Source organism: Molothrus aeneus, chromosome 10, assembly GCF_037042795.1.
Source record: "Molothrus aeneus isolate 106 chromosome 10, BPBGC_Maene_1.0, whole genome shotgun sequence".
Lineage (NCBI taxonomy): Eukaryota > Metazoa > Chordata > Aves > Passeriformes > Icteridae > Molothrus > Molothrus aeneus.
In genome coordinates this window covers 19,577,567-19,603,596 of record NC_089655.1, presented here as the reverse complement: position 1 = coordinate 19,603,596, position 26,030 = coordinate 19,577,567, and the positions used below count along the sequence as shown (strand labels likewise).

At 41.4% G+C, this 26,030-nt stretch overlaps 1 protein-coding gene across 2 annotated transcripts in view; it reads right to left on the bottom strand.

Annotated features, from left to right (window-relative positions):
- Positions 1–12,386: 12,386 nt before the first annotated feature.
- TBL1XR1 (TBL1X/Y related 1) overlaps positions 12,387–26,030 on the bottom strand; it is a 109,101-nt gene continuing 95,457 nt past the window's right edge. For both annotated transcript variants that reach the window (XM_066556323.1, XM_066556324.1), the window contains 7 exons: positions 24,961–25,021; positions 23,707–23,828; positions 23,155–23,229; positions 20,656–20,783; positions 20,309–20,474; positions 19,325–19,426; positions 12,387–17,629 (listed from right to left, as the gene is read on the bottom strand). In XM_066556323.1, coding sequence (XP_066412420.1) covers positions 17,603–17,629; positions 19,325–19,426; positions 20,309–20,474; positions 20,656–20,783; positions 23,155–23,229; positions 23,707–23,828; positions 24,961–25,021 — 681 coding nt within the window. In that variant the 3' untranslated portion in view covers positions 12,387–17,602. The remainder of the gene's footprint in view (positions 17,630–19,324; positions 19,427–20,308; positions 20,475–20,655; positions 20,784–23,154; positions 23,230–23,706; positions 23,829–24,960; positions 25,022–26,030) is intronic.

The following is a 26,030-nucleotide window of genomic DNA, read 5'->3' as shown; positions in this document are numbered from 1 at the left end:
GACAGTTTTAATTCAAACCATAATCTCTGTTTTCATAAATGTCTCCTCTCTAAGTTTCTTGGTTGTTTGCATACTAAATAGCCTGTCTTGTTTTCACTTTGCCACCTCTTTGTATTATATTATTTTTACAGCTGACAAGCATAGCTAGGCTATGAGAATGCTGCAGTGTCAAAAGCAGATTGAATTTGCTGATTGCTGGAGTTCTTTGTGCTGCTCACACAAAATTCCTTCTTTCCCCTATAATACATCTGTTGTTTGTATATTCGATAAAGTTAATATCTGTGAAATCAGTAATTTCCCCCAGCTCTAAATTATACTGCAACAGACAGAAGATTGACTTCATTGTATTGACAAGAGAGAACTCTCAACACTTATTATTTGTGGGGACTTGGAGAGATTACAAAAGCACACAGAATGGCTTTATCTGGGGAGTGTATTTCTCTAAAAGCTGATAAGGTGATGTACGCACATTAATGTGGGAATAGTCTTAAACAAACTTCTACCTTTCTAATATTTTTGGGATGAAGAGCTAAATAAACAGCATAAATCAATACATCATCCCCTTCCTCTCTTCATGCCAGTATCCTCTTTAACACCGATCTCGTGTGCAATATTTATGTCTACATAAATAATTCAGGAACCAATTAATCCAATTCTTTTATAATTACCTCTTATAATGGCATACAGTCCAAATCCCAGCAGCTTAATTGCTACTTAGTGGAGATATTTATGACACCAACACTAGCAAAGAATATAGGCACTCTCACTTATGTCAATTAGGGACATTAAGCTACTAAACCCCTGATTTGGATTTCAAACACCTCTGGAATCCTGAAATTTGAAGGCACACAGGTTTTCACTTCAGAGCAAGAGGCTCCAGCTCCCCTATTTCACACCTGTGAGGGTTCAGGAGTCAGCCCTCACCTACTGCAAGGTGACAGCCCCAAAGTGCTGGCCTGTCCCCAGAGCCCCAGCTCTCCCAGCAGGGCTGTGCTGGGCTTTGTGCCTTTCCTGCCTGATCTGACCACACTTGCCCAGGCTGGCTTCACCCCCCGTGGGTGCATGAGCACAGATCACCTGGGCTCAGTCTGTGAGCCTGAGTGCTGAGGGCATCTCACACGGGAATGCTGGGATGCACAATGGATCCTGCCCTAAGGAACCACCCTCAGCACCAAACTGGACACTTGACTGCAGGACACCACTCAGCCAAGGGAGAGCAGAAATGTGGAGATCTGGGAACGTCAGCAGTGAAAATTGCCTGTGGCTTGTTTTAGAAATTAAGCTCTTCCCACTTCAACTTAGCAGGCCTAGGAGGCTGAATAATTTTTCCATTATCCCTTCAGAGGAACATGTGAGAGACAAACCTTGAAAAAGGAATGAGTATATAGTGGCCTGCCTAATCTGGTATTTTACTCAAGTTTTCCTGAGCACAGTGTGACACACACACTGCCTGCTATAAAAGCATCTTGTGATGTTGTCTGATGTTGATTATTAAAATAATCCTCCTTGGAAACATGAGAGCATTCCTTGGAATTCCTGTCAGGGATGTTTTAAGCAACCTTTTACAGGATCAGCCAAAAAAGGCACTGATATTGGGGTAGACAGAGGCAAAGTGGTGTTTTTGAGAAAGGCTTTATCTGCATTTGGCTGCATCAGCCTGGTTTGCCTCAGCCCCAGAAACCCTGAAGTTAAGGCAGCACAACAGCCACAGGATTGAGGCACTTTGGATTCAAGGGACTGCATTTAGCTCAACCTGAATGCATTTTTGATTGATTTAAGGGAAAATAAACAGTTCTTAAATGAAAAATGAACACCCACGGATTGGCTGGCACAGGTTTAAGTACACACACTCCTTCTCCCAGTGCAATTTTCCCTTTGTTACTAAGTTCTAAAATGTTAATGGCTTTCAACTTGCAAGAACACAAATGCTCTGAAACTTTGTCCTGTTACTTGTAAAGTGCATTTCATCCAGAACTACTTGGTAATTAGAGGGAATGTGCATTTAAAAGCTTAAGGATACAGCTTCTAACTGAGTCACTTAGTTTTTATGATTGCTTTTACCTTTACAAGCAGCTGAAGGCATCCTCTGAAGTCTTAAACTTGTCCTAATCAAATGTTTCAGTCAGTGTATTTTCATGAGACCTGGCAAATTTATTCCATTATGCTGCTATTAATGGTGGATATTTATGCATTAGGATGCAAAGAAGCAACTCCTACAACTAACATTTCACCAAGGAAAGTTTTGTAATTACACCAAGAGATTGGGAATTGGAATTCCTGGGTTTCTGCTGAACTGTGGGACAGACACAAAATGCTATTCCTTTATCCACTGAAGGCACAGTAATATTTTTAATGAATTATTGTGAACATATTTGATAAAAGAGTGACTTTTTTGGCATTTAATCCCTTCACCTACACACTCATTCCAGGGCATGTTACTGCTGCTAAGGTTCTTAGAGATCCTCAGAGCAGCTTTATTGGTGTTTATGGGTGGTTAATGAGTTAATCCCTTTCTTTCTGACCTGGGTCACAAAGCTGAAAAGCTGAATTTGAAGCAGCAGCACCGGATAAGGGGTAGAACAGAGAAGCTTATGAGGAAATCAAAGAGAAATTGTTTTCAAATAAGTCCTTTTCATTTGGGGAGAGGATTAATTTTTTTTCTGGACTATCCAACTTTTCAGAAAGAAAATGAAAACCACTACTGCTCCAAGACCCAAAGACTGAAAGCTTCTCAATTTCTAATAAAATATTAGGGATTTGTTTGTTCAATAAAAAAGGAGAACATCTGACCTCCATGCTGCTAGATCCTGCGCTCCCAGCACGTGGTGAGCAGGCAGGGCAGCAGGATCCCCTGGAGAACAGCAGGCAGCAGAGGGGTCAGAGAGACACAGCTCCAGGTGCTGCAGAGATGCCAAGGGAAGCTCAGAGGGAGCATCCAGGTTCCTCTCCCACACATGCAGAGAGCCAGGTAACTCCAGCCAGGGATTGTTCTGATCTCAGCCACTGGTTCTTCCTCTATTTCTAATAAACCTGTCCCCAAGGACAAGGATATGAACAATTCCCTGGAGAGTCCAGGGCCTTTTAGCCTTGCTTGTTTCTCTTGTGAGAACTTCATTAGCAGTGGTGCCACGCCAGGATGGTGCTGGACCTGGGGGCCACTGCCGCTCACCAGGGCCTTCCCTTGCCCTGGGGACCAAACACTCAGGAAAATTCAAGATATGGGAACAAAACTGAGTCCTGTCAAGGCCTCTCATGAAAAAAAGGGAAGAATCCCACACCAGGACAGCCTCTATCCAAGGACAGCACTCTAGTGGTGCCCTCTCTGGTCTGCCACGTGCCAGGTGGGCAGCCCAACCTTTGGCTTTTCCTTCTGCCAATGTAGCCTAGAGTTCAAGGATCTGTTGGGTTGAAATTTCCCATGGAAACAGCTCTATCTGGCTGAAATGTCCAACAAAAGGCTTTGCAGAGAAATATATTTTATTCAAAGGAGTGTCTTGTGTTTCATAAGTGCCCTGACTTTGGTGGAAGAAGTCTCCTCTCTGAGCTGATGGTGATTTATCTGCTCTATTAAGTCCAGTGACAAAGCCCTGGTGCCTTCAATGGGACCAGAAATTAGACTGTCTGTGAAAAGGCAGGAATGGAGGTTTCACCTCAGTTGCTCTGATTTAAATGCAGAGAAGCTCTTGTGGCTCCTTTTGTGTTATCTCAGCTCTAAAGGAACAGAATGGGGAGCAGAGCTGTGCCATAATTGCCTAGGCTGAAACCAGCAAGTAGTTCAAGCAAAAAGTATTTTGTCATGGAATTCCCAAGTATATTTGGGAAACTACTGATTAATTTCTCAAAAGTGACTTAATTTCCTTTCATTTAATTATAATAAAACCAAATAATAATAATAATTTAAAAATAACCAACCACCCCCCACCCCCCCCAACAAGCCCCAAAAAAACAAATCAACCAAACAAAATCCCTTGCCACTTCTCACATTAAGAATATACTTACCTGAACATGTGTATCTTTTTTTCCTCAGGTTTCCCTCAAGGTACAATTCAACCAACAATAAATACCTATGTTTTCTCTCCTGTATTTAGCAAATAAAATTCTATGGTAATTTCACAATCAACAATGCCTCGTGTTAGGAATTCCATTATTAAATCTGATTGAATATGATTAAATATGGCTCACGCTTTCCAAAATGGGTTGCATGATGGATTTAAATGAACTCATTAGTGGCTAATGCAGCAAAGCACTTTCTAAATGCTAATGTTTGGCTGCCTTTGGCTCGTTAATTAATTTGAAGATTGTGTAATTATGGGAGCTTTCGATTAGCATACGTCTCTTCTTTTTATTCCCAAACGACAGTTGTTTGTGTGTAACTATTGGAAATTCAATTATATTTATAATAAAAATGGGACATCAAACTGCCCAAACAAGCACACTCTGCAGGGGACAGCAGCTTTTCCTTTAAAGTCTCCTTTATTACTGTTATTTTCAAAAAGAACATGGGCTCAGCAGCTTCCTCTCAGCACAGAGAAGGGAGAGCACGGCCCTGCCAGACAATTACACAGCCCTGAAGAGCTGTGCAGGATGTGTGAGGGCTGAATATGGCTTGGGAAGAAGCAGAAGCAGAGCCTGGCTTGTTCCCTCTCTCTCTTCCCTCCCCCTCTTTCCTTTTTTCAAATTTATTTTTGTTGTACTTTGCTTTTAAAGGCCAACAACCCCGAAATGAGGCCAAAACAGCCCAGCCAGAGGAGAGGAGCTGGTCTGTGTGTGCCAGGGCAGGCACAGCCCTGGGCTCCTGGTGGATGAGCAGAGCCACAGATTGATTCCAAGGATTCTGCACCAGCTGGCAAAGCAACACCTGTAAAACTCTGCTGGTATTTTGGGCAGTGAATGCACTGGCAGCTCCACTGTAAATAACACCACAAATGGACATAAAGCAGAAATAGCCTCTTAGGCAGATACTAGGCACAGGGATGGGGCTGTAAATGTAACAGAAACAGAACTGAGCCAAGTGTCTGTAACAGAGAGAGGGTTAAAAGAGCTGTGGATCCACGAGTCCTACAGGGATAACCCATGTCCAGGACCCCTGGAGCTGTAAGGCTCCTGAGTGGCAGAAGAAAAAAGAGCTGAACCTCCTGGAGACATTTTGAGTGAAATCAACTAAAAAATGAAATCAACTCCCTCAAGCATTTCTCCCATGCTTTTCAAAGGCACATCTGATTTCTCCAACAAGTCTCATGGTTGCCTTCCAGCACACACTGAATTCACTTCAGTCCTTATCATAACAGGAAACTTGTTTGTCATCAATAGATTTTGTTTCCACTAAGTACAGGGTTCTCTGCTGTAGTTATCCAGGGCCGCCCATAGCAGGATGGAGGGGTATCACAAGTGTAAAAGCCAGGAAAACAAACCTTGGGATTCATTAGTATGCACAGCACTGCCTGAAAGGAGCCTTTCTCTGCCAGCAGCTGCAAGAGCAGCAAGGCATTAACATATGGAATAATTAAACCAAATAAGTAACTACTGCATTTTCTAGTGAAACAGAAAAACTTCATTTTCTCAGACAGCTTGCATCTCAAAAACATCCAACGTGCATCACTTAGATAAATCACCTGAGGACTGTGGTTTTTAAATTGCTATTAACCATGGATGCTCATCCTGGGCACTTCTATATGGATATATATTATTTTAAAATGAGCAGCTAGGCATGATTTAATAGGTAACATCAAAACCTCAACACCCTCACCACATCTTCCTTCAAGGGAGAAAAACAAGGAATGACTGTGAAGCAAGACCTGTTGGCTGGGCTTCCAAAACCAGAGCCCCTGATCCATTCAGCTGCCAGGGAGCCATGGGATGGGTGCTAGTGATGATCTGCACTGAAATATCACCTCCTGAGGCACCTGGGAAAGTGAATCACTGACTCAGCAGCTGAGTGAAACCAGCAGAAGATGCAGGAATGGAAAGAGGCCAGGGAAGAATAGGCTGGTGAAGGGTGCAGGGAGAGGCAGCCAACAGGAAAACCATCAGAGCAGGGAGTGAGAAGGAAGGAGCCAGGCTCCCAGGCAGCTCCTGCAAAGTCTCTTGGGCTGATAAAAAATAAATGAAACAAAACCTAAAACATGGATTTCAGCCATGGCATTGGCACTAGGAAAAGGTGCAGCACAGTTTAACAGGAGAGCACCAAAAGTGACAGAAGAGCAGTGGATTTTCAGGCAGAACTGCAACCCCTGTCTGAGGTTACACCAAATGTAATCAATGTTTAAAGCCAAAGTCACAGAGACAGTGGTTAGGTTTTTTGTACTGAGTTTCCCAGAGATTTGGCTGCTGGATTTAGAGTCAGCCAGCCTAGAAGTATCTATAATTCCAAGAGGAAAACATCCTTCCACCTTCCTGGGGTATGGCATTTATGGGTGAGAAAGGCAAAACAGAGCATTGCTGAAATCCCTCTCCCTGCTGCTGTCAGAGACTGCTCTGCTGTTAATGCCATTAAATCCTGCACTGATGGCCACAGACTGTGCCTCAGGGAAGAGCCAGCTCTCCTGCAGGACAAATGATGCAAGGAAACAACAGGAAGGCCTGGAATTACACAGCAGCCAGCTCCAACATCCAGCTGTGCCTGTGGAAGCTCCCCGGTTGTTCTGCAAAGCTGACAGCCTGGTGCTCTCCCTGAAACCCTCACCTTCCCCTGCATCCCCCACACACCCACACAGACACCTGCACCTGCTGTAATTCCCTGTGGAAGAGCACTCCATCCACCCTTCAGCTGGAAGGATCATGGTCCCAATGCATCAGCTCTTTTATCTGCCTTTTAATCTCCTTTTTTCCACCCTTGAGGCATGCTCCATCTTCCCTTCTGCAGACAGCGAGGGCCTGCACACCATCATTTACCCAGGAATCTGACAGTCTAATCTTAACTTCTTAACAGCTGTGTTTATTTACTTAAGTAGTAAATTGTTTCCTCTAAAGCACAGAGGGGCTGGGTTTGAACAGACACACATCTCTGCAGTTGGGGGAGGTTTGGTACTTGCACATGCTTTCTCTTGAAACTATACATTTTCCCATCACTTTAGGATCTGAATTAGAGGCAATCTTGGGATCTGAGCTTTGTTTTAATGACTCCTCTGGCTGCTGCTTTGGATGGAGGGGAAGGCAGGCTGGAAGTGCAGCAAATTGCCTTGCAGGAAATGGGAAATAATAACACTACTTAAGCTCTGAATCTGCCTGACTGCTCTTGCTCCCAGTGCAAGGCAGTTCTGTGCTGGCCATTTGCAGCTCAGCTCAGATCACAGGAGCAGTGGCAGCAGCACATTGCCCTTTGCCTGTCCCCACACTCACCCACACGGGACAGCTCTGCACAAGCAGCATCACTCCAGGCCAGAAGAGCTGCCAGGATACTTTAGCGAGTCACTCACCCACACCCTGACACTTCAAATCCAGCCCTATTAGTCCAGATCAAGCTGGGTTTTGTGTTTCTGGCAAAAGCCCTCAGTGCATGGTGGGTCCTGCTGGGACAGCAGCAGCTCCCGAGCTCTGTGACTGCTCAGGAACCTGCACAAAGCACTTACAGCTCCTGCCCTAACCCTGGGAGAAGGAAACAAACCCAAAATCTCACAGCTTACCGTGAACCAAGCACTGCTGCAGCCATACCAGCTGGAATTGCAATGTTGGAAAAGAGAGGAGAGGCAGAAATGGGAAAATAGCACATCCCTCCCGCTCAGCAGCAGTGGGAATTTCTTAATGTTAATGAACATGTGCCATGATATGTGATCCCGTGCTAATAACATCTCCTCTTCTGGCATCCACTTCTCCTGGGGATATGGAAGCAGCTGGAAATACAGCACACACCTACCCTCTCTAGCACCACTGGCACTGCTGGATCCTTAAAACCCCTCTCTCAAAGAGGGCTGTAAAAGGAGCTGCATTTTCCCCACGCTCCCCATGGCAGCAGCAGTCTCAGTTGAGCAATGGTCTCTCTACTTAGCCTGCAGGTATTTGGAGTTCCCCAGTTCCATACACGGTGTGTGTTTAAAGCTTTTGATTCACAATAGATTTGGATGTTGTTGAATCCTTATGACTTTGGTCTATTTAAAAGAAGCCCTTCTTAAGACAGTGGTCAGAAACCAGGAATAGGTGGTTCTCCATGAGACAGAAGCAGCCCTGTCTGAAATACATTTTTATCATATTAAAATGCATTTACTGCTGAAAGCATGTTCAATATAGAGCAGTTAAATTTTTTTCTCTCTTCTTTGTAACTATTACCAATGTCTTAATGTATCACTGGAGCATTTCCTGAATTCACTTTTCTGTTTTGTTTCAGTGCAGGCCCTGCTTCCCAGGGGCCCTTCTCCACTCTCACTGTTTCTGAACGTTTCTGAACATTTCTGTCACAGTGCTGGTTTGGGAGCAGGGTCCCAGGTAGAAGCCATGAGCAGATACAACCTCAGCCTGGTCCTCTGTCCTATTCTGGGGAAAATTTTGAGTTTAATTCCTAGCTTTGCACAGACCTGCTGGGCAGCCTTGGACAAAAACCTGTCACTAGCTGAAAACCACAAAAGGGGAACAACACAAAGGTTGCAGAAGGGAAAAAAGGTGTTTATGTAAAAGATCCAAAAACCAGGGGGGTCATTGCTGGGGCATTAGCCAAGCAAAAATTATAAATTGCTATAAATTACTGAGCTACTTCTCAAGAGTTATTATAGCAGAATTGCAAAACCAGAAATCTTATTTTGTTTTCGGTTTCTCCCTGCCTCCTTTCAGAGACCGTATTTCTTATAAACAAGATTCTTATTTCAGTATTCATTAGATTGTCTGTCAAGGAGAGCAGCTGGTGTTGATGAATTGATTAAGACACTCTGAGGATGGTTCAGCTTAAAGAAGGAAAGACACAACAGATTTCAAAGACATAGAAGGCTGCTGTGGACAATAAACAGCTTGCTTCCCCCCCCCCCCCCCACATTCAGGGTGGACAAAATGCAGTTTTTAATTGCACAGAAGATTCAGGTTAGAGAGGACAGTGTTTTACCATTAAGGTTATTGCAGTATTTCAACAGGAAAGCCTTGGAGAGCAGCCTGGCAGGACCAGGCATGTGCAACTCCCCCTGCCCTTCCTCACCTACAACCTCAGGCATTTCTCCCCACCTTCCTCATCACTTGCTGACTCCAGTTATTTTCAAACAGAAACTCCAAAAGCAAAAGTTATTCTGCCCTTTATTCTGCTCATTTACAAGTCCTCACAGAGAAAGTGGAATAAAATGGCAGAAGAGCTGGACAGAACTCTTGGAATTCCTATATCCATGTAAAAAGTGATCCAGCTGCAAACGCAAAGAAAGCCAGAATGTGCTGATTTCAAACTAACAGAGCACTATGGGCACAGAGTTCTCACCCTTATTGTTTCTTATTGTCCAATTCAGAGGCACAATTTACCTGCAAGTAGAAAAGCATTTGATGGAAACACTGAGTCAATTTATCCACCCAGCCAAGCAAACAGTAATAAGCTAGGAGATAAAGAAATAAATGGGTCAACAAGTATTTTGCTCTTGAATGCTCAAGGTAAGAAATCATATACCTAAAGCCCCAAATTGGAGATCAATCACTGTCCAGACAGCAGCACCAAACTACATCTCTATACAGCTGACATTTCCAAGAATTATTGGAGAATTTCCTGCTTGAACAACACACAGGGCAAAGTTATAATTTGCTCTCTATGAAAACTATATTGAATGATTTTCCCATAGAATTAGCTGCAGGAACTGGATAGAAATAAATAGGATAAAATAATAGAATATTTAATTCAGCACACACAGCAAGTTTTACCAATCTGAGCGTGAGATGGTAAACAACAGAATTGCAACTACACGAACTCCTACTTCTGTGTCTTGGGAATTGGCTCCTGGCTTCAAATTACTCACTGCTAGAAAGCAGTTTGTTCCATCCACCTAATCAGCACCTGACTTTTCTGCAGTGTTCAAGCAAACTGAAGACAGATGGGCTGTAGCCACAGAAAGGGAAAGAACTGCAAAACTTTCAAGTAACTATTTAAGAAGCAAACTAAGTGCAATTCTTCACTATTGTCCTGTGGTGGGAAATTGCTACTTTAAAAACTAATCACTGATGAAAAATCAAGGGATATATGTTAAAATTATTGTGGCTCCCAAGTAATATGAATACATGGTTATTGTGTCATAAAAAAAAAAAGGTTTTTTTCCATATTTATAAAGCAGAGAGCCCAAGTGCAGCAGCCAGCAGACACTGTGTTCCACGTGGCTGCTGGAACTGCAAATGATGCAGCAGCACAACTCCCTGAGCAAGACAGAGGCTGTGGGGACCAAGGGCAGCTTTGGGGAGCCCCCAGCCATGTCCACATGACACAACCCCCACCTGTGCCCCTCTGCCTGGCATTTACTAAGGCAAGGCCCCACACCTTCAGAGATTCTTGTCAGCAGAAAGCATTTGAAGCAAGGACAAAGGTACAAATTAAACCAAATGGAGCCTGCAGATGTCATGGTTTCCACCAAGGCTGAGACAACACACAAGGAGCAAAAGGTGCCTTGGGCTTGTGGCATGAGCACTTCAGCACAGGAAACTTGATCTTTAATGGATGGATTTTTGATATGTCAGAATAAAAAGTCCTTCATCCACCAACATCTCTTTTCACAAGTGCTGCCCTAGGTCTGGTTGCACTGAAATAATTGGGAATTTCCCAACAGCATCACTGTGAGCTGGGCCCTTTGATTCTCTAATTGGGAAGGCAGAACACTCAGTCTGAGCTGTCACCAGTCCAGTGAAGTCTTGAAGTTCAAGAACATGTAACTCAGCATTCTCAAGGTTAAAATCAGGGCACTCAGCATCTAGAACAAGCCAGAAAAACTGTGGAGAAAAAGAAAATAGTCTGCTGAAAGTACTCAACCTCTATCAAGATGTCTTGACATTTTTTTGAAGCCAAAATCTTGACTTAGTAACTGAAGAATTAATCTGAAAGCAGAACCTTTTCATATGACATCTGTTAAGAAAACCTGTCTTTATTAATCCTTGAACCAAGCCTTTATGGCACCAATTTTCAGTTAGTCAGATCACCATGAAAGCCCCTGCACTGCAGAACTCCTGGGTCAGCTTTCCTTAAGGACAAAATACTAACTGAGGCATCATCACTCTCTACAGAATCATCAATAAATCCCTCCCAAATTATTATTCCATTACAGCTGCCCTCTGCTGACATCAGCAAACCAAAGATATTGCTTTGACTTCCATTAAATCATTTCCCTGTGAGGTAGGGAACATGGATTTTATGAATACCTGAGACCACAAGCTCCTACAGAGTTGTAAGAATCAGGCTGTAACTAAAGACCAAAGGGAACATTTGGGAAGCAGTGAAATAAGGCACCTACCTGAAATGATGTCTCCTCTTCACAGGATGGATCTGGCCATCACTACCATGTGAGAGCAACATGTACATAACACAACGTGTTTGCACTAATGAAATATCAGCTCACAGTCTGTCTCAGAACCCTGAAACTGCTCCAACATCGCTGCTTCAAAATCGAGGTGATGCAGAAATCCTGCAATGTGCTCAGACTCCAGGTGAAGGGAAGGCAAGACTGGTTTTACACTTGTAAAACAGTCACTCCTCTGTTTCAATTCATTACAGGCACTTTTCAACAGCAAGTTTCAAAATATTAGAACCAATTTTGATAGCATTACTGAGAAAGCCACTACTTTTGGATATAGAGCAAATCAGCAATCTACACGAAAAAGCAGCAATTTCACCATAAATTGGTGACACATTGAAAAGAAACTGCCCAGGTTCTCTCACTTGGATAATGACATGACCCACAATTCCAAAGGAATTAAACCATTATATCCATGATGGATGTGTGCTATTTCACACGTGAATCTGAATGGTTTCACACATTTATCTGCAATACAGTAACACAAACAATGTTGCTCTGCACAGCCAAACTGAGTCACTCTGCACCACCAGATCTCCCCAGTGTGAGATTCCATCACCAGGGAGGAGCTGCTCCCACGCCTCAGCATCTTCCACACAGCTGCAAGCACCACTGGACTCCGCTTCTGTTCCACAGGTGTAGGGGTGAGGGGAAGATGGAGCATGTAAAACACAAAATAAATCAGTTCCCCTAAATGGAACAGCAGGACGGGGTGGCAGGGGATGGTGTAACCATCACAGGATCTACCGTGCGCTCACAAAGATCCCGCAGCCGCACACTGCATTAGCTCCTGCTGCTGTTTGCACCTTGTCTTATGTGAAAATGTGCCAAACCAAATATTAAAAATAGTGTTTCAGTCTGTCACTTCCCCAGCTTAATGATCTGCAAATCTTCCATCCCAAGCATCTAAAGTTATTGGTATATAACATTCAGCCAAGGTAATATCAAAATATATTTTATTCTGGACCTCTTTCAGATCTGATTCAAATTACAGTTGTCAAAGCAATACAATGCAAAGGGAAACTGCAACAGAAAATGTGCCTAGAAGGGATATAAGGGCCTTGGGGACAAATCATTGTGATGTAGAACCAAAATACATCATAAAGTGTAATTAACATGGTCCAGGACAGTATAGAACATCTATATCAGTCTTCTTTAGACAATAATCATGAAAACTGAACAATAAAAGTCCTTTAAACAAGTACAAAAAACTGTCATGGGCTGGTTTACACTTTTACAACAGTTGTAGTTTAACTGGATAACTGAAGAAATGATGCAGACATTTTAATCCAGTGCTATAGGTAGGCTCACAGAATTAGACCCAAAGGATTTGTAACTCCAAATGAAACCATTACAACTACAATGTCAATGTCAGGAGAGAGAGAAAATTACTTCTGTATTCTAGAATTACTGTTCTGCACACTGCAGTCTGTTGAGGACAAGATTGCAAAGTACACTGGACTAGCAACAACATGCAGACTGTTTTCTTGTATTTACCCACAAATGTCAAAAAACATTATGAAGTAAAAATGAATGATTATTTAAAAATTAAAAACAAAAACAAAACAAAAACATGCCTCAAGTTATTGTCAAGCTTCAAACTTAAAGGCAGAGAAAGCGAATTATGTACTCAAAACTACTGATCTGAAGCGCTATTAACACTAAATCTGCAATCCACTCGAAATGGCAGATTTTCCTGGTTCGTCTGCCTCCCACCAGACTGACAGTGAAGACAGTCACACTTTCACAGCTCATGGTATTTCAGAGCTTTCTCTAGAGGGAGAAGTGAGGACTGCTCCATGTCTCTCTCCCTACGGAAAATGTCAGGGATCTCGATGGAGATTTACTGCTGTCTCCCGAAGCCGCATTTGCTGCTAACATGCCACAATGTTGCTTCTGCTTTCTTCAGGCGTCTGGAGAGGGTGGAAGTGATCCCACTGGGGAATGGCTCTACAGGGCTTTGGGAAGGGAGGAGCTATCCTGCTCATCAGCCAAAAAGGAACTGGGCTAAATCCAGCAGGCCCTGCTCTGGCAGAACCCCAGGGACACGGGGGGCCCTCGGCTGGAGGGGGGTGAGGCTGATTTTATCCACGCTGGGCTTCGGCACAGCCAGCGCTCGCCCTGGCGAGGGTGAAGTGACAGAGAGTGGGATTCCTGGTGGAGTAAAGATTGGAAAAAGCAGATCCCAAGGCTCCCCTCTCTGCTGAACAGACAGCCTTGTATTTACAGGCTGAACCCCCAGTTTGCAGTGGCAATGAAGCTCCTGTAATGAATTAAAGGTGTCGGCTGCTGAGGTGGCTCTGCTGGCAAACCGGCACGGCCGCCCTGTGCTGCCCACTGCTCTCCCTAAACACAAAGGACATTCCCCATCAGACGCCCCAGCATGAGGTAAGCAGTGTAAGGAAAAAGGAGTGCTTTTTAAAATGAAAATCAATTAAAATTGGTAGAAATCTTTGGCCTTTCTCTCAAGATGCATTAAAGTGTCACGAAATCAAGAAACATGCTTCGAAATGCCATGTCGTTCTGACTCTGGTAACTACTACCTCCCCTCCACCCAACCCAGAAAAAGAGGCACTTTTAGTGTTTCATATAAGATTTCCAATCATCTAGTAGACATGCTAAATAACCCTGCACAATGGTAGTCCCAGAATAAACTCAGTTTATCAACATTACAAAGAGTCTAAAAAAGCTTTTATGAAGACCTAGATATTCTCTTAACTACACTAAAAAGTCCACTGGTTGGGAATCTTTACATCAATTTAAAAATGCAGAAAAAGGTGAAGTAAAAATAGAAAAAGACAAACTCTACAGAAACCTGGATCTGGTCATGCAAAAATGACAAACGGGATTCTGAGATGGATGCACAGAAAGACAGCGAACTCAAGAGCAGTTCATTTCTTACCCCATCATTAATTCTGAGCCCAGCTTTTCCCCTTCCTTTTATCCCCTGTTTGGATATTTGCCTGTTGTCATGTCAAACTGATAAAAATAGGAACGACTCCATCTGTAAGACTGAGCATGCACGCACACGCTACACAAAGTCAGGGCCTTGCTACCATGTGGCTTCCCCTTTGAAAGGAGGGATTTGGACAGTCTACCCCACCCTGGAACACGAGGCCTTTGTGCTATAAAAACCAGCAATTAACACCAGGGTTCTGCGGTGTTTTTGTCTGGTTTGCGGTCGGCGCGCGGCGGCTCCGGGCACGCGGGAGCAGGAGCAGCACTGTGGCATGCGAGGCAGGACAGCTACGGCCAGAGCTGGGCTTGGGGACACTGCCTGGGGACGCTGCGCTGGCCCCGTGGCACTGGGACACCTCGGCTCGGGGACGCTGGCCGGGCCCCACGGCAGCGCTCGAGCCAACGGAGCCGACGCCCCTGACAGCCCTGCCTGGACACGCTGGAGCTCTGGTGCTCTCTATTTCTGAGTGTGTGATGCTATGCTGAAGCAGCTAGAGTTGCAACCAAAAAAACAGCTGATGATTGAGAAAGAGGAAAATGGCAATACCCTAAAACATGGCTGTGTGATTTTGCAGCTATGTCACAGAATTCCACCACAATTCAGTTTAGGTTGGCTGAAAGAATCATCCAATAGCTTTTATGAAAATGAATAAACTGTCCATATTAAAATACAAAAGTACTATCAAGAATCACTTCTGACTTTCAGATTTAAATTCAGTGCAATTGACAAATGCATTGCTAAACAAAAAATGCAGCTTAAACATACTCAAAACATTTGTGTCTATTCCTGGGAGCACAGTTTAAAATTATTGCACAGAATTTTTTTTTTATTTTTATTTTTTTTCATTAAATGACAGAGGTCAGCCACAGTCATGGACCTCCAGCAATAAAAGCAATATTTCAAGTGCCAGACACTCAATATATTAGGTTTCCTACATATTGTAACTCACAGGGTAATTGCTCTAAACATTTGCAATATGTTCCAAAACCCTAAAAATAGCTGGCACAGAACCACCACAGATAACTGTCTTTATGGATATGACTTGGTGTTGGTTTTAAATGCTGTGTATGATAGCAGTATAATCCTGGGGTGTATATAAACCATGTATTATTGTTGACTTGTCTTAACCACTGGCAAATTGCTACCCTACCTTAGCCAAACTCAGACTTGCTTCAAGTCATGTTTATTTCATGGAAATAGCAGATATCGATGCCTAAAGAACAATGGTTAAATGTCAAAGCTGCATTATCTCAATTAAATGAATTTATACTTAACTTGGACAGGGGAAAAAGAACCCCAAATGAATAAAAAAATAGGTTAGAGACTAACAATCATAAGTCACAAAATTAATTGTGATTGAAATAGTGTTATAAAACCGATAACTTTGCAAAGCTCTGTAATATAAACCATTCCTTAAGTAAAATGTCTGTGACATAAATTTGACAACCTCTCTTTTTATAAATTTACACTCTTGGAATCTTATGCAAGACATGATGCAACCTTTTCGACTACACATACGCATAAACACAATCTCATGCTATCATTTACAAATAAAATCACTATTAGTATACTTTTAATCACATGAGCAGAAAAAGGTTTGCCATATACATCTGTCATTGTAAGAAAAATACTTGATATTGTAAACAGAGTAAAAGACACTATATAGTAGTGATTATTAAAAAAATAGCAGCTTACATCTACCCTATATTTGGAAAAAAATGTAGTCACAAGATACAATAAACTGCAGGACTGGAGCAGCAGGGGAATTAGTGCAAGTATTCATCTTTTAAATAAGCTGAATCACTGCTATTAAAATAAACTTGAAGCAAGTCCTCTGTTTAAGATTTTTTTTTTTTAAATCTAAGGTAGTAAACATTTTGCCTCTTAATGGCAGTGTTATCAAATATATGCCAAAGATTTTATTTTAATAAAGAAAAATTACATGAAATACTTTTAATACTGGAGTTTGGTTACAATTATACATCTAAGCTCCTACAAATAATGATGGGCAACTCTCAAAGAAGCTGTGGCATGAACCCTTGTCCAGAAAGATCTTAACCTCTTAAACAAAATCCCCCAGCTATACTTTGCTCCTTTTTCACAATAGTGCACAATTTAACCATATTTTAGCTATGGTCTTAAAGCAACAGAAGATGCATTTTTCCTCTTTGTTTTTTTCTCCTTTTTTTTTGCATCCCTGTTTGTTTTATTTTTCCTGTGTTTTTGTGCCCTTCTGTTCTTAAGTTTGGCAGAATTATGTCCCAAATAAGAAATTACTGCATTTCAGCCATGTCATCAGAAAATCAAACATAGCATTATACCCATTTCCATCCTGCTTTGTAGATGAGAAGGATGTGGAATATCACGCTGCAAAGAAGGATTTTTTTTTTTTTTCTTCTCTCTCCCTAATCCCTTTTCCACCCTCCCCCTCTGTTCACAAAATTGTGCTCTGGGAGCCACAAAATGTACCAAACATTATCAGGTTCAAACTACCTCTTCAAAGAATGCATCAAAACATGTTTCAAAGAAACGCCTTTTTTTTTCTTTTCCAAGGTGAAAAAATATAAACAAGAAACTAAATCACTCCCTTACTTCATGCATCCGTAAACTTAACCAAAACAAAACAGAAAACCCAATGTTTAAAAGCAAAGAAAAAAAAAAAAACTACTGCTGCAGATTTCTGTAAGTCCATTTTCTCTGTACACACAAACTGCTCAACTACTGAGAAGGAAAACAAAAATACCCCACAAATCCACGTGAGAATGGATCTCATGGGGGAAGGGGTAATGAAGGCTGCCATTAGTATCTTCTGATTTTGGTATGTATATGGGTCTGCTCTTGTATATGGTATATTTCTCTCTCTCTCTCGCTCTCTTCTGTTTTTCATATCCAAAAACCTTTAAATGTTATTTTGGGGCACAGCAGATTCCAGCACTTGGTGAACAGGATTCACAAGCTGTGACAAAACTCTGTCATCCTCTTCAGGGTGTAAATTTTTTTTTTTTCTTTCTCCTGTTTTTTTTTTTTTTTTTTCCTCCTTTTTTTTTTATATACAGTATATGTATATATTTCTTTTACATTTGGCTGTAGTGGACTGGCCATGGTTCGATTGGGACTATAGCAGTACATGGGTCAGGGACAGTCATTTTGGCTATGTACACATTCATAGTCGGTCCATGGCTTCCAACTAAGAGCGCTATTTCCGGAGGTCTAGTACACAAACCTGCAAAGAGAGAGACACACATGCAGCAGCTGCACAGCACCACGGGCTCCCACAGCTCTGGGGGAAGCATCAGAGCAAAACCTGCCACGTGGGTGGTGGCAGCTTAACCTTGTATCTATTAACAATGATTAAATAACATCAAAATGAACAGGTGAGCCATTTATGAACTAAGGCGCTGCTACCTTCAGAATTACAATCAGAGCAGCAACAACATCTTATGTAAGCTGTTTGTCTGTTATTTAATACTGTGAGGCCAAGAAGTGACTCTAGCTTCATTTTATATTTTTACAAACTAGATTCAAGTACAAGGACAAGTACTAAAATAGATCAGAAAAAACAGTTAACGGTGTACAAATTCCAGTTTTAGTCTTCCCAAAATCTCCACTAAGTAGTGCTGCTGGGTCTGTCAGATATAGAAATCTATTAGTAAAATATAACCACACACAAGATAACACCAGGTGCAAGCACATTTAAAACAGAGTGGAGGAAAAGGGCTTTTGCTAGCGAACAATATAGAACAAATTAAGCCCAACATTTTTCAAAATATCAGAAACTAAGTGAAAACAAATCTACTCCAAGTAACTTTGGCCCAAGAGCCTGATTGAATTGGAGGACTGGAAAGGTTACACAGCATGTATAAAAAAGGGTCATCTGGGGGAGTGATAATCAATTTCTGCTCAGGATATGCCTTGGGCTTTTGTCCTTTTATGATATTGCCTATACTTACAAGACTAAGATGATATAAAGACCAATTGAAATTAATTCTCTAAAATTTAGACTTCTTAAAATCCAGAACTTCCTATTTTGTGATTTGAACTCTAACAAAACAGCATTACTTCCCAGCAAGGAGCATTCAGGAGGGAATTGCTTTGGCACCTGTGTTAAGATGCCACCTGAGACTCTGCACTACTGAGCTGCCAGGATGGCTTTTTGCTGACGTTTGTTAAAGGAAGCTACAGCACTTCAAAACACAATTCCCTTATCAGCCTTATTTTACTTTATTTTTGCTTTTCCTTAGGCTCTCCTCTTTCTTTGCCAACCATGGTGAGACAGAGGCAAGCAAAAGCCCCAGGACTATGCTCCTTATGGAGCACATTCCCACCCCACTGCAGCTCTCTGCAGGGCAGTGTCAGAGCAGCCAGGAGGAGATGCTCTAACACCCTGCAGTGAAATGACAGTGGGAGCATCCATGATTAGTTAAACATGATTTTATTCCCTGCTTTTCCTAAGCAAAGTAAGCAGACTGATATTTATATATAGCTGCTGACATTTTTAGGAACTTTTTAATTACAAGCACTTGGAAATCTGCACTTTGTTTTGCTGTTGAATTCAGTGCAGAAGGTATTTCATTCCTGTCATGCATTATAATAATATCACCTACACTGAGCATCTTCCCTCAAAAAGGGCAGAGAAAGAAAAACAAATTTGTTTCCAAACCTGCCACACTGAACACACTGACACGGTAAGCCCCAGAAGGAACAGAAAATATAAATTGGAGATATCTCCAACCTTCTGAGGTTTTTGGATTGGATATTCTCCTTAAAATACCACAGCAGGGTTACAGTTGAAAGCCTACAGCTGAGCTGGCTGTATTCAACCTTCAGCTAGAGAAGGAAATTTTGTCTCCATTGTTGGTTGAAAGATTTCCAGAAGATGTTTGTTATTGGAACACCAACCAAGTCAAGCAACACTTACTGAACCATCTGAAGCACTTGCTCCAACTTTGTCTCCTGCTGCATTCCAGCAAACCTCAAAAATCCCTCCTGTTCCCCGATAACTGTGAACTAGGGCACCTGTCTAAAAAAGGGACAAGGCAAGTAATTAATACAACAAAATCAAGCACAATTTGTACATGTAAAATTTCCCCACTGCTTTGAAAAGCTAAAATTCTCAGAGGAAAGTGGTCCAGAAGAGATTTGTGGACAGTCTCAGCACCTTGTTAAAGAATGTGGCACAACCCTTGCAGCTTGAGCTCCTGTGTTTGATGGGCAAAACTGGGGATGGTCACAACTACTTCCAATTACTAAAATGATAAAATGAGCCTTTCAGAAATTTATACTCAATGTTCAGTAGCCAGAGATTGCATCATGCCTGACAGCAAGGTCTTTAGACTTTGAACAAGCCCTTTTTTTCTGCCAGAAATACAAAACAAGTAATAGTGTACTTTTTGAGAAAGTTTCAGAGAAATACTTTGCCATCATTATCTTCCCTCATTTTGCATTCTCTTGTTTGTCAGTGAAATTCAATGAGACAGCCAATCAGATTAGTATGTCTACACCCAGTCATCATTTTTCACAAAAGCCCCTGTTTTATCAGGAATTTAAAGTTCAGAGTTAACAAAGAGTATTTTTGGATGAAATATGTTCTTGGAGAAAGTTTGTTCAATGTGGGGTTTTGTTGGTGTCAGAGTTTTTGGTTTGGATCTTTTTGGCTTGTTTTTATGTCTTTTTGGTTTTTTTGCTAAGACAAAGTAAAGACAAGTATTACTTCACCACAGGCAACCATTCAAAGAGAGAAATTAAATGTACAACCATTAAAAGAAATAATCTCAGAACAAAGAGCAAACCAGTGTGTTAGCAATGACAAAGCTCTTTGTGACTGAAGTATGATGGATAAACAAAGTTTGGAAGGATGGAAAAGACCAAAACACAAACTTCTCAACACAGACATGAGCAATACCTGTGTATTCCAGATGTGTACACATTTATCAAAGGAGCCACTGGCCAGGTACCTGCCATCAGGACTGAAAGCTACACTGTACACAGGTTCTTGATGTTTTGTCAGAGTATGAATACAAATTCCTCTGTCTACATCCCATAACCTAACAGTAGAATCAAAGGATGCACTGTCAAGGAAAAAAAAACAACAGATTAATTACATCTCAATTCAACATATTTTTGTTGCTGATACAAATAGAATATGATAAAGTATCTTATGTACTTCAAAACATTCCATGAACTTACATTTATAGAAAGTGAGATAAAAATAATGTTTAACAAGCATTTAAAACCAGGAATAAATAGTACCTTGCTAACATAAGATTGGCATTTGGATTATTTGTTCCTGGTCCTGTAGGACTCCATTTGATAGTATAAATTTCTTTGTTGTGTGCTTGTAAATCATGGACACAACTGTCTTGCTTCATACTCCAGATCTATGATAAAAAGGGAGGAAAACACAAATAAGTTAGCACAATATTGTACTAAAATACATTTTACATGTTTCTTCTTTATCATTTGCAGGCTGACTGTTACCTTTAGGCCACTCAAAACATTTGCTATGATTGCTAGGTTTCTAGAGTAATTATGCCAAGTTTTATTCCAGGACCTTTCATTCTTTGTGCTCCAATTCCCCAGTGAGGCTAATGAATAATAAAGGTGCTGCCTGTAGAAACCAAACTGCCTGAGTGAACTGCAAACCCCTTGAAAAGTGCAGGGATGAGAGCAGATGCTGAAATGAGAAGAGCAGTATGTAAATGTTCATGTCTGAGTTGATAAAATACCATGGTCCTATTTTTAAATGAACTTCTTGCTACACAGACTGAGTGAAATAAAGGGATAGTAGAGAAATTTTCTGTATTCATACAAATCCAGAGACACAAATACCACTATGGCATTTTCCTGACATATTAGTATTTGCATTGCCAGATTTCAGTGTTCAGTACTTCACAGAGGTCATTAGAGGACTCCAAGTCCTGTATGATAATACTCAACAAACAAAATAACTTTATTCTAGTAAGAGTTTACATGGCTTCTACAGAAGGGATTTGGGAAGGCTTTTATATGGCAGAAATTTCACATGGTAGATAACACCTGAATGTTATTTTTAATATCTCAGTAATGCTTTTAGTTCACTTTTTGCAGGAAAAAGCTACCAGAAGCATGCTTAAGCTGCAATTGAGGTGCATGTATAAACAAATAGTGCTTTTCAGAACTGCTGCTTTGCTGAAGAGGAAATTGATTTTCAATGTGCAGACAGAATTGAAATTGTATTTCCAGTTTAATTGATGGGATCAAAATCTAGCTTCTCTTCCCAAAACTAGCATAATGAAAGAGTCTGTATCAGCTGCCCTAGAGAACATTATGTTGTAGATAGAAACTGACCAAGTAAATAAATCCCTAGGCTCCTTCCATGTGCTTCCAAACCTGGTATTTATTCCTTCTGCCATTGAAAAGTAAGTGATCCACAAGTGATTAGTGATGTGTAGACTTAGCCTCCAGCACCTGGCTTTTGAGCTAATCCTGAACAAAACAATAGCATTCTTTCCAGCCTGGGCTCCATTTAAAACAGCCACCAAGAAGTTAATTGCCTGAATCCCACAAATGCTGACACTTTCCCAGTTGTCACCTCTACTCCTGGAGAGGCAGCAGCAACAGCAGCTCAAGCTCCAGACTGGAATTCATCACCCTGGAGTTTCAGCTGTTTAAATATTAAATACCTGGCTTAAGCTGGCTATTTTGACTCCATGCACTGCCAATGGAGAACAACTGATGCTCTCAGGGGTTTCCTCATCACACTTGACTTAAGACACTTAACTTAGGAAAGGATAACTTGCTCTTCAGCAGTGCTAGACAGTGCTGACTGGAGATGTCTAGACATCCAGCTTTAGACTGGAGGCTTAATGCTTAAGTGTTTATATTTAGATAAGGTGATTTCCCTTGCCAGAGCCTGACTGTGTGCCAGCAGGAGGGATATGTGGCCACTCATTCAGCCATTCCTTGATTAAATAACAGTGAGCTGGATGGAATTAACTGTCCCAAGGGTTACTAGCTGGACAGTGCTGTCAATGTAAAAAATGTATCCTGAAACTCTACCAAGCACAGTGCTAAAGGTCCCAGTGAATGTAAAGCATCTGTACCATGGAAGCAGCACAGGCCTGTCAGGCATGAACAACCTCATTTTTGCTGGTGGCAGGTTTGTAAGGATGTCTGGAGTGCCCTGAAGTCACATGTGTAAGCTGCAGTGTCCTCTGCACTCACAAGTTTGCCCCTGTTCTACAAGAAAGCACACAGCTGTGAATCACTGGGAGGACAAGTGTAGGTGTGATTGAAAACTGCAGAATGACTCCTGATGAACTGGAAAAATCCAGGAGTGCACACAGCCTCTGAAGAAACAACATGGCAAAGATTTTAACTAGAAAGAAAGGGAAAGCAGAAGAAAACCAGGAAAGGAGCAAGTCACCCATTCTTGAATGTGCTACCTGACATGCATTCCAACTTTCTTCTTTTAACCAAAAGCAACCATCAAGCGTGACAGCTTAATGATTAATGACCTGATTCTGTGAACAGCTAAATGCACCTAATAAATCATGCTCCAAGTCTCAGGCTGGCAGCCTGTAACAAGTCCTCTGGACCAAAGCTTGGCCCTGATTAACAAGGATTTCTAGGGTTGCCTAACCTTGTTACATTAAAAAAGAACGAATATAAGACAACACAGCAAGTACAGTGATGCTGCTGGGATGTCCAGGCTAATGGAGTGCATTCCAGAGGCTACAGAGACAAGGGCCAGCCCAGAACTCCCATTACCTTTAGAGTCATGTCATCAGAGCAGGATGCCAGCAGATTCCCAGTTGGATCCCATTTGATTGCATTTACTTCATTCTAAAAGTGAACAATGAGAGTTAGTTGGAGTCTTCCCTTCCATTACAAAATGATAGCTTACAAAAGACAAAGCTGGACAGCAGTTATGAGGGTTTGCATAATTGTCAGGATTTTAACACCTAATTTTTATTCATAGCTTTGCCTTCAATAACAACTAACAGGTTTTTGCTATCCATTTATCACATTTCCCATGCATTCTTGTACACCACCTGGTAAAGTTTTGATGTTACCGTGCTTCTTTTCCTAAAGCTCACTCTTGCACCCTGACACTGATAAAACAAGCTGCACATGGAGGAGAGAATTGTTCTGATAATCACAGAGATTGTGATTACCATAAGACCTTAACCACAACTACCTATGTGTGCATCTACTGCCTGTAACCAATTACACAAGTGCTGGGTACTGCTAAGTTTACTGAGCCCCCCATCTCTCATAAATAAAAATATCACAGAGCAACCCCCTTTGTGCAGTACTTACTGTGTGACCCTGGAAGGTTTTGATGGGCCTATCTTGTCCTAGTTTACAAACGTGAATACACATGTCTGTACTGCAAGAGGCAAATGTGTTGTTACTCTGCCAATCAACATCTAATGCTGGTGCTAAAAGAAAAAGAAAGATATTTAAAGCTACAGTACACACTCTGCAGGAATTTGATGTACAAATTTAGCATGCACCACCTTGAAACAAAAGCCAACAGGAAGCAATCGTTAATTTTACAGCAGTTCTGAAGATAAGCACTATGAACAGTAAGAAATGCAGCTAAAACAAGTCTTACACAAAATGGAACAAATTTAATATAAGTCATCATAATATGGAACATATGTGAAATTAAAGTTATACAGAAGACAGTGGAGCAGGACATCAAGCTGTAGTTAAGTCATCTATAAACAAATCTCAGGAGTCAGCACAAGGAACAGGTTCCCACAGCTTCACACATCATCATGCATGAGCTCATCTCCACCAGCAGCTCCTGCTCATGGATGGGTGAGGATTTATTTCCCTTCTTAATTCCAGCATTATAAGGTGTGGTAACTTGAAGCTTACTCATGGGCAACATGTTCCATTTGATCAAGCCAGCTATTTATGGCAGTTAGCACAGGGAGAACTGGTTGGAGTAAATGCTGAGTTGATGTTTCTGACTGCTGTCATGGCTCTGGAAATGCGGCGCGAGCGGAACAGGGAGTGGGAACGAGGCCCTTCAATGGCATGTGTGCCATCCTCTCCACCCTTTTCCAGCTGATTCTGCCAGGATTGCTCAGCATGCAATTTGTCTGACCTCCTGCACTGCCACCTCAGCTGGCCAGGGAACAGCTTTCAGCTGGTTTGTGGCCAAACAATCCAGGGACAGGGGAACAATGGGATATGGAGTGGGATCTCTGCAGCAGGAGGATGACAAATGCACTCCTTAGGTGAGAAACACTAATCCCTGTGGGCTGCCCCCATGATTTGTCTGCCAGCATACTACAGAAAGTCAGGAATACTTGGATTATTTATCTCCTATGACTTCATTGGAACTGCAATAAAACTGTGAGTCATAAAATCAGAACAAATCCATCTTTGTTTACATTCTCAATATTCCAATATGGGACTATAAGTAACCAAAGACTACCTGTAAGATTCTTAAATTATGCAAATAAGCACCACAAAAATCAGATTTTTAAATTTATTTTTAAAAATAACGTATTTTTGTCTTTTTAGAAGACAAATCTGAATGATGAAATGAAGACTTACCAGAATGAAAAGGAAACTGTTGCTTGGCTTCGCCAGTGTGGGCATCCCAAATAATTGTGGTCTGTGTTAAACAGATAAATAAACAATAAACAAACTTGTACAAATTTCCCCACAACTACCACCACTCACAAGTATGAGAATACCTACCCTGCTCACCATCACCCAAACCTGCTCTTGATTATACATTTCTAGAGTTTGATCCAGTACTAAAAGAAATAGTAGTAGATGTACAGAAAACAGTAGAAAATTTAAGATTGCATTAGAAAGATGTTTAGCCACAACATTTTGGGGTCTAGAGGGAAAAAGGAATTTGTGGGCTTTGAAACAGTTTTATTCCCTTAGTCCTATTTATATTCTCCTAATCCATTCCACACACCTATTTTAATTTCAAATACTTGTATATTCAAATTGTAGTATCAGCTACTCACTCGTTCCTAAGGAGATGTTATTAACAGTTAGTCACATACTGAAAAATTTAAGGGTGTAATTTCATTCTATGTTGTTCTCTGCCAATACTTTCATAACCTTCTGGTTAAAGAAACCTTACATGACAAAATCAGTACCTTACCATCAGTATATTATATGCCAATACCTCTGCCCTACCTCAATGATCAATGAAAATTTTAGCATCAAATTCAGTGGAACTGACCACATAAAATAACTATGGAAAAGGAGCCTAAGGTTGGGTCATTCCCTCTACTAAAGCAGAATATTTTTCAAAGCATAATCTCAGTTTGTCTAAGAAGTTTTATTGACTGAATGAGGTTTCTATTTCTTCCCTAATTATTTCCCTACAAATGAAAGCTGTACTTCCACAAATATTTAAAAATTGGCATAACCATCACAGATGCCAAAAGAGTAAACATATCCTTTCCACGCTTTGAAATTAAATTTTCCTTCCTTTGTGCCAGCACAAGCATTTATAAAGCTGGCTAATAAAGCAAACCAAGTAAATGCATGCAGGAAAAAAAAACAAATAAAGGAGAAAATGGCCTACTTTACAGTGACACTGCCATTTTTAAGTGGTTGTACTGAGGTTGCAGTTTGCCACTCTAAGAGAGAACCTGTGC